We start from the raw sequence: 14,940 nt of genomic DNA, 5'->3' as shown, positions 1-14,940 counted from the left end.
CTACTTGAGTCTAGTTATACACAGAAATTTTGTTGTTTAATATGCTCCAATTTCATAACTTAAATCGTGAGAACCCAGCAAGTCTTGGTTTCCTGTTTAATCACAATTAGCCGCTATGCAGGGACAGCTTGTCAACCTTGATGCAGTTCTCCCTTCCCGAAATCCATGGGCATCTCAAGAGCCTTAGACTGAAAGCTGGAGGGACAGGTAAGAGTTTTCCTTTAGAAACCATCAGAGATTCAAGTTCATTAGTTCCTATTCTTTGAAAAACAATGTTTCCCTGTTGGGGACATGGCAATAAACACACAAATACTTGCCTTAGTTTATGTTCCAGTTGGAGAGATAGATCGACATGTGATATAATATCAGGTAGGGGTAAAACTTGAGAACAATATAAAACCTGTGAATAATAGGAAGGAATGGAGATGAATGAGGAGTAGGGATGGAGGTATTTTAGATAGATAGGTCACAGGACATTCATTTTCTTTCAAAGTAAATTCACCTGTGTCATTATAAAGTTCATCTGAGCATTGTCTGGGAAGAAAATAAGAGTTTGCCAAAGTAACCAACGGGGTGAATCGAAGAGGAATGTTGAACCCAGTTTGACACAGTGTTTTTTTCCCTCGTCTGGGTACAGAATTAAAGGTTCATCCTCCTTGGCTCATGGCATTCTATCATTAGTCGTCTCCCCTTTTTTGTAAATCATTTTTCCTTTCTTTAACCCCCTGTTTTAAGTCACATTTGCATAGGATGGGCATTGATTGTTGAGTAAGCAATTAATATTTTAAAAATTCATCTTTCATGTATGTATCTAAAAATATCTATGAAAAACATGTTAATTTTTAAAATTTATGGGGTTCTTTTCAGTCATACCCAGTTACCTGGATGGACATCAAAGCAGTCTCCATTTCTTGCTACTACGAAAAACTCTGCAGTGAGAGATCTGGTACAAGCAAAGTGTTTTAAATCAATTTTTTAGAGTCAGCATATTCACCCATACCTTGTGGGTGGATATATTACGAAGGGATTTTCCAACATTTTGGGACATTAGTTATTTATATATTCTTGGTTACCATAAAAATCTCTACAATAAACATACTTTTATCACCAAATTGTTTGAAATAAATTCTTTAGGGTCAGCATATTATTTAGTACATTTTGAATGGGCTTATTACATTGAAATTTTCACGCATTTAAAAACATATTATAGATTACATTATATATTAATATATTAGTTTATTTAACATTGAGACATTAATAAATTAACTCATTTAACAGCTAAATGCTTTAATTTCATTAACAATTAAATGATGCAATGTACAGCTTGGTGACTAGTTAATAAGACTGTATTGCATATTTGAAAGTTGCTGAGAGAGCAAATCTTAAAAAAGATGCTTATGTTTCAGTTGTAAGTTGCTAAGCATCTTTTTTTAATTAATTAATTTTTTATGGTGACATTGCTTAACGAAATCCAATAAGTTTCAGCTGTACACTTTAACAGTAAGTCATATATACATTTACACTGTGTGTTCACCTCCCATAGTTAGATTTCTTTCTTTAGACCTCAGTTTCTTCACATGTAATACTGGACACAGATATCCACATTCTGATGGGGATCTCGTGAGATAATGCGTTTAAAGCACTTAGAAGAGAAAAGCATATGACAAACACTTAGGAGAAGCTGGCGATCTTGTCAGTCCCAGTGTCACCTTCCCTGATCTGCTATTCTCAAAATCGGTTAATTCCCACGTTTAATGTATCATACCCATCACTGCCAAATTGCCAGACTGACTGCATGATTTTGCAAGATTTTATAAAAGAGATATTCATTTATGCATTGAATGATGTGAGTGAATCAGCAGCTGAAGTTAATAATAACAACCGATATTTATTGAGAATGTATTACATGTAAGCTTATGCTAAGCATCTCACTAAGTCCCCTCATAAGGGATTAGGAGGCCTATGATGTTATCAGGAGACTGAGGCTTAGAGAGGTGAAGTGGTTTGCTCCAGGTCGCTAAGGAAGTGAGTAGCAACCAGGATTTGAACTCTGAATCTCAAGCTCTTAGCCCGTATACTCCACCTCCTCACACGATGGTCTATATCCTGTCTGTTACAATCATGCAGGGGCACTGTTTCCCTCACTGGGACCATTCCCTCACGAACTACCCTTCTATCCCCCTTAGCAGATAAGCTTCTTTCTCCCAGGTTCAGAGGTGACCTATTTTTCTGTGTTGTACAGACGGTGGAATTTGAAAATATGAATATTCATGATTAACTGGCCAAAATCAGGGAGAAAAAAATTGGCCATGCATGGCTGAGATGTGTCTGGGGCGTGGAGTCATGGTCCTACAGTGGACAGTGCCCTGGACCTAAGACAAAAGATTGATTTGTCCTCTATCACTTGTCCATGAGCTGATGCCTGATGTTTTGTGAATAGCAAGTAAGATTCCATGTCTGAAAAACAGTTTTTCAAACATGGATCGGTTCAAAAATGAGTCATTCATGAAAGGGATGCCTGGAGAATGTGGAATACAAAAATATTAGTGAAGGTATGGGTTAATTAACGAGAATGAGTGTTCCAGGTTGTAGACCTGAGGGTCAGCCATGCTGATGACTAGAAAAAAAGGAAGAAGGTTTTGGATCAGAGAATCAGGAAGAACAGTTCTAAAAGCACAAGGGGAGTGGATTAGGCTGGGAATACAATAGCTTTTTTTTTTTCCTACTGATGGGGTTTTATTTCCACCAAAACATATGATGTAGAGATCAAACTGAATGGACTTAAAACCAAAAACCAAGTGAAAGTTTTAGCTGGACCCTGTCACTTCTTAATAAGGGAAATAGTTGAAACTATCGAAGAGGAAAGAATCAGTACCAAACCGGTTGGCCAGTTTCCAGAAGCTCACCTTCATACCCAGATACTTGTCGTTCCTTGCCATCAGCTCCTTGCTAATCAGCTCCAAGTCTGCTTCTCAGCTAAAGCTCAGCTCCCTCATGCTTCTCCCATGAAATTCTGGGCTGATTAACAAAGAAACGAACAAGAAAGGAGGGAGGAACTAATACACTACTCTAAAGAGATAACATGTTTCCCTTCATTGGCCTCAAATCTCCATTTTTTTCCTGGTATCTGGTCCCCAGCCTGCGGCTGCTTTTCCCGGCTCCATATCTCAGCAGGCAGAAGTGCCCTGCTGAGTGGCAAGGACTCTCTTGATTGTGGGAGCCCAGTCAGCTTCTCATGAGTTTGAGCTCTACTCTGCTGGCCTCAGGGGCCCTTGTCAAGGGAGGGAGTTATAGCGTGATGACCTCTCAGGGGAGTTTATCCTGTGATCTCTCTAGGCAGAGAGAAATAATTCCTAGATGGCTAAATGGAAGTCATGGATTGACAGACAAAAAAAATGTTAAAGAAGTAACACATAGTTTTGTTGGTGAATGACTATTTTAAAGACAATCTGAGTCCTAGGAATCTACATTTTAAACGATATAGAAGTAAAGACATAAAATATCAAAATATCCCAACGAGAGCACATTAAGAATCATTTTTATTCCAGAGTAGAGTAGAAATATAGAAATTTATCAGAACCCAATTACTGTTCTCCAATTAAGCACACGCAGGTAAAATAAGTAGGCTGCATAGCCTTGTTTTTCTTATGCTACATTCATTTCACATTTATAAACGCAATTAAATAACAAGATTATATAATTTTCTATGCTAAGATGATTCATCTTTACTTCATGTAAAGTAGATTTCACTATGTCATTTTACTATTTCTGATGACTTTATGTGCACTTTAGAAAATAGAAAAAAAAAATAAGACGTCTGAAAGCAGAAATTTTCTGGAGGTACTGTACCTATACAGTCAGTTCAAGAGAATGAAAGTCGCCGTCGGGAGTTAGGCAGTTTGTCCATCTTGCCCATTTCTCCTTGATTTTTCTTCACCAGTAAACACACACCTTGGCGGATCAAATTCCCCGTTCAATAGTTCTTCCATTTTTAGAATTCAATCTTAGTATAAAATGGGTAACACTTAAACAGACCAAGTCATCTCCTCCAGTCCCCTTCCCAAACTGGGTAGTTGTGTGTCATCTTCACAGTTAAACTGATTCGGGTTCAATACCCTGGTCTTGTTTTCTTGTGATATAATCTGATTTGCAACATCTTTCTCTCCTAACTCATCACATTCCCACTGTGCAATTACTGTTGTAAAATGAGTTTTACTTTATTTATTTGTTTAGGGCCTCATTCTAAGTTTCCATTTGTGGTACCTTACTGAATAAATGTCTGACCTGGGCTCAGTCCAACAATATTATTCAAATTTTTCTCAAAAACATCGGTATTCTAAACCAATCAAAAACGCTCACAAATGTAGTGGACAATTTGGTGATGAACAGCGGGGAGGGGGGTTGGGGGCTGGGAGAATGGGGTGAAGGATTAAAGAAGTACAAATTAGTAGTTGATAGTTGCTCATGGGGAGGGGAAGCATGGCAGAGGGAATCCAGTTAGCATTAATATGATGCCTAGGTGGAGGCTGAAACTAATTTAAATAAATAAATTTGAAAAAATATTGGTGTTCTGCCCTTGAATTTAAGCTTATGTCCTGCTCCATTGAGTAAGTCTCCGGCTGTGAAATGTATAAGAGATTCTTTTTAAACAATTCCTATAAGCTCAGACACTATGTCACACTGGGCATGGTATTTGGACCAGGATGCCAACTGAATTCACATGAGAGACTGCAGTAATCTGCATAGACTACTAGTGTTATTAAGGATGAATCTCTTCCACAACTGGGCTTGTCTTTCCAATGTATCAATAACTATCTTCAGGCCCTTGGACTTTCCTTTATCACCCTATCTTGCCTTACACAAGTAAACATCTTTCAAATTTCCAGACAAGGCATCTAAACTTTTAAAGAATATTCTTCCTTAAGATGTTAATAACTAAAGTCAAATATTTCATAACAGTCCATAATCTAAAGCAATTAATAGACTCTACTTTTATAATTTGTAATTTTAGCTCTTATATTATTATTCTGCAGGTGATGAAGATATCTGTGAATTGATATGATATGATTTCCAGGATATAGTGTTAATGTAAAAAAGCAATGTGTCAAAGAGAATCGGTTGCATGCTACCGTTTGTGTAAATATGAAAGAGAAATAAGAAAATATACATGTGTTGGCTTATTTGAGCAAAAAGAAACACAGAGAATAAGTCAGACACTAATGACTAGTTTCTTACAAGGGCCGGGCGTGAATATGTGGGAGGAATGGGGAGATGTGTATATCTATTTGTTTTGACCATGTTATCATTTACGTGCTCAAAAATAAATAAAAAGGATGGGGAACAAAAAAATAAGATAAAAACAAAACAAATGAACTATATTTCAAGTGAATAACATGATTAAACTGAAGGAGAAATTAAAATAACTAACCCAAGTAATTTCTGCATACAATATATTGTCTATCTTACAATAAAAAAAAAAAGCTAACCATGAAAAAATATTAAGCTGCAGTTACTAGTTTTGTCATCCATAGTAATATGGGTTCAGAATTATGAAATTACTTAGTAACATATTCTAGGATTCAGTGAACGAGTAAAAATATTGTTGAAAAAGGGAATGAGTTCTCACTATTGGGGAAAAATGTCACCAACATAGAAAAAAAGAAGGCTAGAAAGAACTCTATGGTGTCAAACTGGAATTGGAGGTATCAGTATAAACTCGTGGTTCTTAATACATGTATAAATAGGTTGAAATTTAAGTATTATATGTCAATATTTGTACTATCCTAATCCCCTTTCTTTTCTATTAGTTTATTAGTTGTTTGTTCATACTTCCTGTGTTTCTTTTACATATATTCCCTAGCTGCATCTTCTGAGATAGTCTAGAAGCCTTGTAAGCAATGAACACACCCAATAAAATTTCCCTCTAAATACCATTCTTCTCTAAAAGCAACCCAAGAGGGTTGCTTAGAAAGATGGCTGATTTCAGGGTCGGAGTCAGGAAATATGAAGATGATCTGAAAAATTTTGCTGAGCCTGAGAGCAAGAAAGTGTTCAATGAATTATGGGGACACAGGAGCCTGCTCAAAAGGGCTCCCACTGGCCAAATCTGGAATAATTTGAGTTTCGAAAGAATAATAACTGTAATGGATTATGACTCAGAGACAACATGAGAATTTATGAATTCATAATGATATAAATAAACTGATTAAAAATGGTAGAGAAGGGAAACCTCTCTTACAAAGTACTTGTACATGTAGAATGATTGATGAAATGAAAAAAAAAAATTACCATTTGGCCACCACAATTTCAATAATTGTTTTAGGCAAGAATCACCTGATTCTTATTAAATATGATGTTATATACAGTGGTTGAAATTTTAATGAGAAATAGCATGTTTTTATATAGCCTCAAAATATCCACCCAAATTGTATTTATTAATTTCTATAAGATAAAAATGGTAACTTTACAGTAGAGAAACCTGCCAGACACTACCTTAATCAACTGACCGAGGTTAAAATCTCCAGTAATTGGAAAAACTGATATCAGCCACCTTCCGATAATATGTACTGAGTTCTACCTGCCAAACATCTGTATCCTGCGTGATAATAAAGCAAACGTGGTTAAATATTTACTTTGGGAGAATCTGAGTGAAAGGTACATGGACATTTTTTGGTATAATTTTACTTCTTTTTAAGTCTCTTTAAAATGATTTCAAATCAAAAAGTTAAAAAAAAAACATCTTTTGTTCATCATTATTCAATAAGAAACTAAACCATCCTACAGATATACCACTAAATTTAAAGTTGGCAACCAGGCAAATAATTATGACATTCCAAAATATTCTCCCTGTAGCCCTTGTCAGAGACAGACTATGAACAGCTGAGCCATGGGCAGGACACAGGAAGGTAATTCTATAAAATGCCAGCCCTGATCTTTAAGAGTTATAGTCTCTATGATAAAACTGTGATGACAAATGTAAACCAAGAAAGGAAGCATGTCTGTAGAATGCAGAAAATCCTATCCATGCTGATGTATGCTAGATATTCTCCATATGCCCCTCCAGGTCCATTCGCTAGCCTTCTCCATCCTGTTTTGTCTCAGGAGTCTGACCTTTATGGGCTGCACTAACTCGGCTCCCTGGCTCTTTAGATTTGGCCAACAGAAAGCACAAGCTAGAGATAAAAAAGCAGAAGGAGAGAGAGGTTGGGACATTTACTCTCCTGTTTTCCTCCCTGCTGGGACATGGGTTGACAGTGGCTGTCCACAGTTCCTGTTTAGGGGTCCTCTCTTACACCTACAAGTCTTACCAGGTTCTAATAACCACTCCCTCTTCTTTTACCCTTTTCCCACGTTGCTAACCCTGGGTGCCTCACCATCCCTTAATAGTTTCCCTCAAATTCGCCAAATCCATCTAAACAAGCCACTATTACAACGTCTTTTAAAAAATCCTGTGTCTCAGCTGGAAGCATTCCAAGAAGAAATGCATTGCTGGCATCAGGGACATCGTCCCCTGGGGCTTCAGTCCTCTTTGGCTCCTGGACACACAGTTCCCTATAGTGCAGTAAGAAATTGGCTAATTAGCCTGTGGCGGTTCCTCCCTGACCCAGAAGCTTGGGGACTTTGTTTCGGTCCTCTCATTGGTAATTAAAACGGTATCTTTTTGCTCATTCTTCTGGAGCTTTTTAAGGAACGTGAACATCTGGAGATGAGCTGAGGCCGTAGATATTTCTTCTTTACATTTGGGCACTAAGTCTCCTGAAGAGACGCTGAGGAGTTGGGCAGCAGTCTGGAGCACAAGGTGAGGTCACAAATGACAAGGTCAGAAGAGCTGGAAATCTGCACTTGACAATGGATTTGCCTGTGTACCTGTGAGTTTATAGATGAGACTCTGTGTGTACTTTGTATCTGACTCACAGCCTGACTCTTTTCCTGAGTTAGATCAAATCTGGGCTCTGCTTTAGTGTGTGTAGACCAAGTTACCAGCCTCCAAGCATGTGACTAGAGACTCCTGATTCATGCCTGCGATCTTAAATATCTGCATCATAGCCAAGCGATGAGAGCTGAATGTCTGGAGTGAGACTGTTGTCTCAGCTGCTGGAAGAGAAGAGGCTTGACCTCACCAAGGAAACGAGGTCAGAGAGGTCTTGAACTTCTGCTCAGCAGCACGTGCACGTGCGAGCTGTTTGTGGGTGACACACTCGTGTGTCAGAGCAGGAAAGTGTATGGTTTGGTTTTATCTGTGTGTATGTTACCACGGGCATGGGTTGTTGGTGGTGGTTTAATGACTGTGCCTTTGACTGAATAGGCTTAATCGCCCCATGCTGACTGCCTTCCCCTGAGAAGGGGATGGATCTGAAGTAATGAAAGTGTGTGTGCTGCTTGTTATTGTGAGTGAGTGGCTGGGTGTGCAGGTGTGTTTGTGGGTGTCCATGGATTTAATTCCATGACATCAATTATTTTCTTAAGCACCGTCCTTCTGGGGCACCATTGGCCGAGAGAGCCAAACTCCAAGCATCTCCCTGTTTCCTGACAGGATCTGCTATCATTTTCATGTATCTGAGTGTGACTGAGTTGTTCAGAGTTTTGCAACCCCTTCCTTTCATTAAACATCCCAGGCAAAAAACAAACAAACAAAACTCCAGGCATCATGCTGGGTGAAGTTACTGGGCACAATCAACATCGATGAGTGGTGAGACCTCGGGAAAGTTACTGAACTACTTGGCTTCAGTTTTTACATGTATGAAATGGCAGGAATTTTACTTGCCTTGCAAAACCTACGGAGGCCCTCAATAAATAATTCCTGTAAAAATGGAAGTGAATGCATTTGAGACTTCTTCTGTCAGTTGGAAAGTATATTAGCATGAAGGAATGAAATTATCTAGGCAGGGGACTAAGAAAATTTTGGACAACTTTGGGCTCTCACGGCTCTAAAATAGTATATTGTGCTTGACTCCCCTAACCAACAAAAGAGAAGTTTCATGTGTAGTGATTAAGAGTATGGGCTCTTATCACACAGACGTATTAGATTGCACCCCATGAAGTAGCTAATACTTGGTAATTTTTAACTTATAGAAGATGGTAATACATAGATATCAATTTACACATATTATATGTCACATATATTATAAATACAGAAATAGACACGTGTGTGTGTGTGTGCGCCATTCTGTCCCCTACTGAACTGTTGTGTGCCTGTGGAATTTGTATCATTCAGGTTTCTATTTCTTAAAAGCTAAAATACAAAAATGAAAGAACACAAATTCTTAATGCAGCTGTGAAGAGGTTTTAAAATCTGGGAATGTAAGGCGGATGGGTGGATTTAATTAGGAAACGTACGTAAAGTCCTTAGCCTAGTACCCAAATGTTCACCATTATTATGAAATACGGTTTGTGGATATCGTGATTTGGGAACTATTCTGGCTTTAAATGAGCACCCACTTCTAGAGTGTCCATGAGTTTACAGCTGGCAGGTTCACAGGTGTATAAAAATGCTCCAGGCTCAGCTCTGGAGTCTCAGGGTGCTTTAAAGCAGAAACAATGGATACTAGTTCACCGAGGCTCATCTACTATTTCTGCCACAGTGAGTTATTATGGTTGGGCTCTGGCCTGACGTCTGATATATCCCTCCACACTCATCAAGATCTACACTCACAAAACGCAGGGACCGTGCCTTGTTCAGTGCTGACTCTCAGTCCTTATTCAGTGTTGACTCTCAGTCCTTAGAGGCCCTGATACAGACCCGAAGTTCAATGAGTAATGGCCAAATGAGACAGTGAACGACCTCTTGCTTCTGTGCAATGAGGTCTTGTTGGCTGCTCTGGGGTGTGATGTTTTCCTGGAGCCACATTGGGATAGAGTGAAGATGCATGCATCCACAGGTGTGAGAAATTAACAAGAGTGTAATTAAAAATGCGTGATTTTCCCAAAGAAGTATAGTATGAGATGGGTTGGTCCTGGTCACCCTTTTAAGGTCTGTGAGATTCCCAAACTTTCTTCACCCCCAGAAGAAAGAAGGATTGCATGAGGAGGGAGGACTATGCAAACCTCCAGGTCACAGCTTCTCCTCTTCTCCGTACTGAGCATTTTTCCAGCCACCTCTTTCACAGATGGTGCTGACTAAACTAAGGCGCCGTTTCTGTATTGTTTCCTTCCCTTCAAGTTGCAGCTCCGCAGTGTTATTAGGGATCGTCTCTCCTGGGTCTCCTCCTGGAGATGTCTGAGTTCCTGGGTTACCTACTGAGATGACCTACCCGGTCAGATACTTACACAACAAAGTGAATGTCAAGCTCCTTTCTTAAGCATATGGGTATTTTAACATTTAACTTTGGTTTATCCCTTCTACCACCCATGGAAAGAGATGGAGAGATTCTCTCGTGAAAATTATCAGAAAAACTACCTTTGAGATAAGGTTCCACCATGCGATATCTATGTGAAATTCTGTAAGCAATTTCACTGCTTGTGTTTGTAAATGAAAGAAAAAAAATCACTATTTTCTCTACTTCCCAGACACAAATAAACATTGATGAATTGAATGAACTTGAAGGTTTACGAAAGCCGTTTGCAAACTAAAGGGTTATAGGACTATGAGTGGTGACAGCTATCTGAGCAGGGGGATGCTTTCAAATCCTGAAATAATATTTCTTAAGGTGTTGGCTCTGTTGTCTAATTAAAGAGAGGGAGAAACAGTAGGGTCGTAGCAGCAGAGATTTGAGGAAATTTAAAAAACGTGAGAGAATTGTGAGTACAACAGTTACTGTGTGATGTCATGATAGTTCTCATTCTTTCTGAGTATGTCCATAACAAAGCTTTAATAACATCCTTATCCTAGGACTATTGAAGATTCAGGAGGCAATAATGCAAAAATGTGTTTGTCTGACATAGTGTTCATTAAATGTCCAGTATTACAAGCGTGATAATTAGTGTTGGGAAATAGTGATGGTCAACCAGGTAACTGTGAATTCTAATAGACACCTCCCAATCACTGGCATCCCCAGTTCTCAGATCTCAGGTCTCAGGTGGCTTTCATTCTACTTATTTCTGAGCCAACTTGAAGCACCAGATATAAACGGAGACATATGAAATGAAGTACGTTTTATATCTTGGCAAAAGATGAACTTGCACTAAGACAAGTTCCATCAGATTTACCCCAATGATAGGATATGAGCTCGGAAACTCCTCTTGAGAATGTGAGAACTCTGATGAGTTAGCGGAAACTTTAGGTCATATGTGCTGACCATCTCCTAATGTTGTTTTAATAAATTTCTGAACTTGATCCTGGTTTTATTTGGATACTTATCCTGGTGTAAAAGCAATGGCTAAAATTTTGTGTGTTTATTTTATTCAGGACACTCTCCTTAGATATTCACGTGTATTGAATTAGAATCCTCCTATTAAATGTGAACGTGTGCTATTTGGTATCTTCACACTACGGTGAACAAGATGAAGCCAAGAGAGGCGTGGCTCCCTAAGTCATCAGCTAGAAAGAGGTGGGGCCAGAATCACAGCACTACCCTGGCTGCAGATCCATAGTTTGGTCAGCCCTCTGTAAGTTCCTCCCTGGAGGGTCAGCATGACGAGGGAAGAGGTCCTCTGTGTCTCACTTGTTCTTGTATCTCCAATTAGTATTATAACGCCAGGAACCTGGTTGATTGGAAGAATAAGAAGAATGCATTTATTGGGAAGACATCATGTAGGGCATTGAGGGTGTTGCTTGCTTTAGCAGCACTAGCTGACGATATATGTTCAAGCAGTTATTCTTTTTCTCCAGGAGAAAATAAGAGTCCCTATTGTGGTGGCCATAATGAGACTTTCAAAGTCTCTGATAATTTCCTACTCCCTTCATTCCTGCAGACAGAGGAGCAGCATGAGGAGGGAGAACCAGAGCAGCGTGTCCGGCTTCCTCCTCCAGGGGCTCCCCATCCGGCCGGAGCAGCAGGGCGTGTTCTTCGCCCTGTTCCTGGGCATGTACCTGACCACGCTGCTGGGGAACCTGCTCATCATCCTGCTCATCAGGCTGGACTCTCGCCTCCACACGCCCATGTACTTCTTCCTCAGCCACTTGGCCTTCACTGATGTCTCCTTTGCATCTGTCACTGTCCCAAAGATGTTGAGGGACATGCATACTAAGTACAAATTCATCCCCTATGCGGGGTGCATTTTACAGATGTATTTTTTCATAGTTTTTGGCTGTCTTGACAGTCTCCTTCTTGCAGTGATGGCATATGACAGGTACGTGGCCATCTGTCACCCTCTACGCTATACCACCATCATGAGGGAGGGGCTGTGTGTGCTGCTGGTGGCTGGTTCCTGGCTTGTCTCTTGTGGCACTGCCCTCTTGCACACCCTCCTCCTGGCCAAACTGTCCTTCTTTCCTGACAATATTATTCCCCAATTCTTCTGTGACCTTCCCCTCCTACTCAAGCTGTCCTGCTCAAATACCTCTGTCAATGAGATGGTCGTATTAATCGTAGTGGCTGTGCTTGGCATTATTCCATTGAGTGGTATATTGGTCTCTTATGGCCGTATTGGGGCCTCTATCCTGAGAGTCCCCTCTACCACAGGGCTCCGCAAAGCTTTGTCCACATGTGGCTCCCACCTCTCTGTGGTGTCTCTCTTCTATGGAACAGTTCTAGCACTGTATTATTCCTCTTCATTAAGTGATTCCAATGACAAATCTATGACTGCCTCTCTGATGTATACAGCAGTGACTCCCATGTTAAACCCCTTTATTTACAGCCTAAGGAACAGAGACATAAAATTGGCTCTGGGGATTCTTTTCAGAAACAACATCCTAGTCACCAAGTGAGAATCACCTAACCGTGTTCTTATTTCACCCACGGGCTTTGTCATATAGACCTTCTCAAAAACTTGCATGTCTATCACCTATGTCGCCAGCACCCTCCCAAGTGTTCTTCATGGGCAGTTTCGTTATTGGATCTACTCCCTTCCACATTAGTCATATCCATTGTCCATTTATTTTTCCATCATTCTAAATATGGCATTGCCCACAACACATGTTTATCTTGTAGTCTTCAAAGCACCAAACTAGTTATCAGTCAAGTGTACGATTCACAATTCTAAATGGGTTGCATTTTGCTTTATCTTCCTGGATAGCGAGGAGACTTGCTAAGATACAGAACACACTAATCACCTCTCAAAAGGAAAAAGACACCAGCATTTTACATTCTCTTTTTAAAGATAAAAGCGGTTTTGCTTTAAGACATGATTACAGATCCGAAATGTGATGGTATTTTGGATTAAGTTGGACTTTCTCACACCTGATTTTCTGACCCCAGGTGGTAACTGGTCAGAATTCTCGGTGCTTTAGTATGTTTCACTTTGTCTTTAATGAAATAAAGATTTGTACCTTTAAACAGAGCCAGTTTAAGTTTTATTGAACGTTTTTTTATTATTATTATTATTTATGCCTAAGCACCCAGTCTTCCTAGATGTAATGAACCAATGAGACCTAGATGTAATGAGAACTAGATGGTCTCCAAATCAAGTACTAACAAGGCTCGACCCTGCTTAACTTCCGATATCAGATATTGGGCTTGTTCAGGGTGGCATGGCCGTAGATCAAGGACCGTGGCTCCACTAGGGCGTGAACCCAGGACCTTCTGCGTGTAAAGCAGATATATAACCACCACACTATGGAACCACGTCCGTGGAATTTGTTTTGATAGGTAAAAAAAAAAACCCCTCCTCAACAATAGGTGATATAGCTTTCAATAATAACTCACAGTTTCTACCCATTAATGTAAATGAGGTATAAATCAGCTCCTTATTTACTCTTTCTTACTATTGTTTTCCAAACCTTCAAATATTCAGTAAAGTTTCCAATGTTTATTTAATAAAGTCCAGAATGCTTACCTTCTTAATGTAGTAGCTAGTTAAAGTGTTTTTGAGAGCTTCCCAAAACCTAAATAAACTTTAATTTGATTGGACCTGTGACAAGAACTTAACAAGGCAGCACAGAGTAGTCAATCCAATGATCGAATTGCCCCATTTTACGAAGACTCTAAGTTTTTCCTCTGACTTGGATTTTTGTGGGAAATACAACCTATATCGGCCTAATTTTAGTCTGGAGAAAGGAGCGTTGTCTTGTTCCCACACTGACTGCTCCCACGTCTCATTGGGAGAAGCTGAGTGCATGCCGTCACAACTCACACACAGGAAAACACCTAGTGCGTGGCTATTACGTGCCAGGCGATTTTCTAAGTTTGGGAATACAAAATGGGAAAGATAACATCGAGAAGCTGAGTGCATGCCATCACAACTCACACACAGAAAAACAGTGCGTGGTTATCATGTGCCAGACAAATTTCTAAGTTCTAGGAATACAAAATGGGAAAGATAACATCCAAACGAAGACAGGACTGAGGACAGGTGAGGGAGCATGGGGATATCTGGGGAAAAGCACTCCAAGCATGAAGATCGGCAACTAGCAATACCCTGAGGTGAGATGTCCACCGGCCTATTAAGGGGGCCTCTGGACAGGGCCCAGTGGGGGAGGGATGGAAGGCAATAAGTTTAGAGATATCAGGGGACAAATTTGGTGGGGCAGTTATGGTACTTGTAGATGTATTAGCGAATGTTCTCCAGAGAAACAGAACCAATAAGCCGTGTGTGAGTGTGTGTGTGTGTGTGTGTGTGTGTGTGTGTGTGTGTGTGTGTCTGTATGTGTGCGTGTGCTTACGTGTGTGTGCATGTGTAGAGAGAGATTTATTTTAAGGAATTGGCTCATATGATTGTGCAATTGTGGAGGCTGGTAAGTCCCAAATCTGCAGGGTAGGCTGGCAGACGAAAAGCCGAGGAAAAGCTGCAGTTTGAGGTGAAGGCTGTCTGCTGACAGAATTGTCTCTTTTTTAGGGGAGATCAAGTTCCTCTTAAGGCCTTAAACTGTCTGGATGAGTGCCCCCTACATTATGGAGGGCAATC

General features: G+C 40.0%; 1 protein-coding gene across 1 annotated transcript; it reads left to right on the top strand.

The window, feature by feature from the left end:
- The first annotated feature begins 11,863 nt into the window (after positions 1-11,863).
- Positions 11,864-12,805, top strand: LOC102885104 (olfactory receptor 1J4). Its single transcript, XM_006917128.1, has one exon. The coding sequence runs from the start codon at positions 11,864-11,866 to the stop codon at positions 12,803-12,805; it is 942 nt and encodes a 313-aa protein (XP_006917190.1).
- The last annotated feature ends 2,135 nt before the right edge of the window (positions 12,806-14,940 follow it).

Source organism: Pteropus alecto, unplaced genomic scaffold (assembly GCF_000325575.1).
Source record: "Pteropus alecto unplaced genomic scaffold, ASM32557v1 scaffold226, whole genome shotgun sequence".
Taxonomy (NCBI): domain Eukaryota; kingdom Metazoa; phylum Chordata; class Mammalia; order Chiroptera; family Pteropodidae; genus Pteropus; species Pteropus alecto.
The sequence above is the reverse complement of the archived record's forward strand: the minus strand, read 5'-3'. Positions and strand labels throughout refer to the sequence as shown.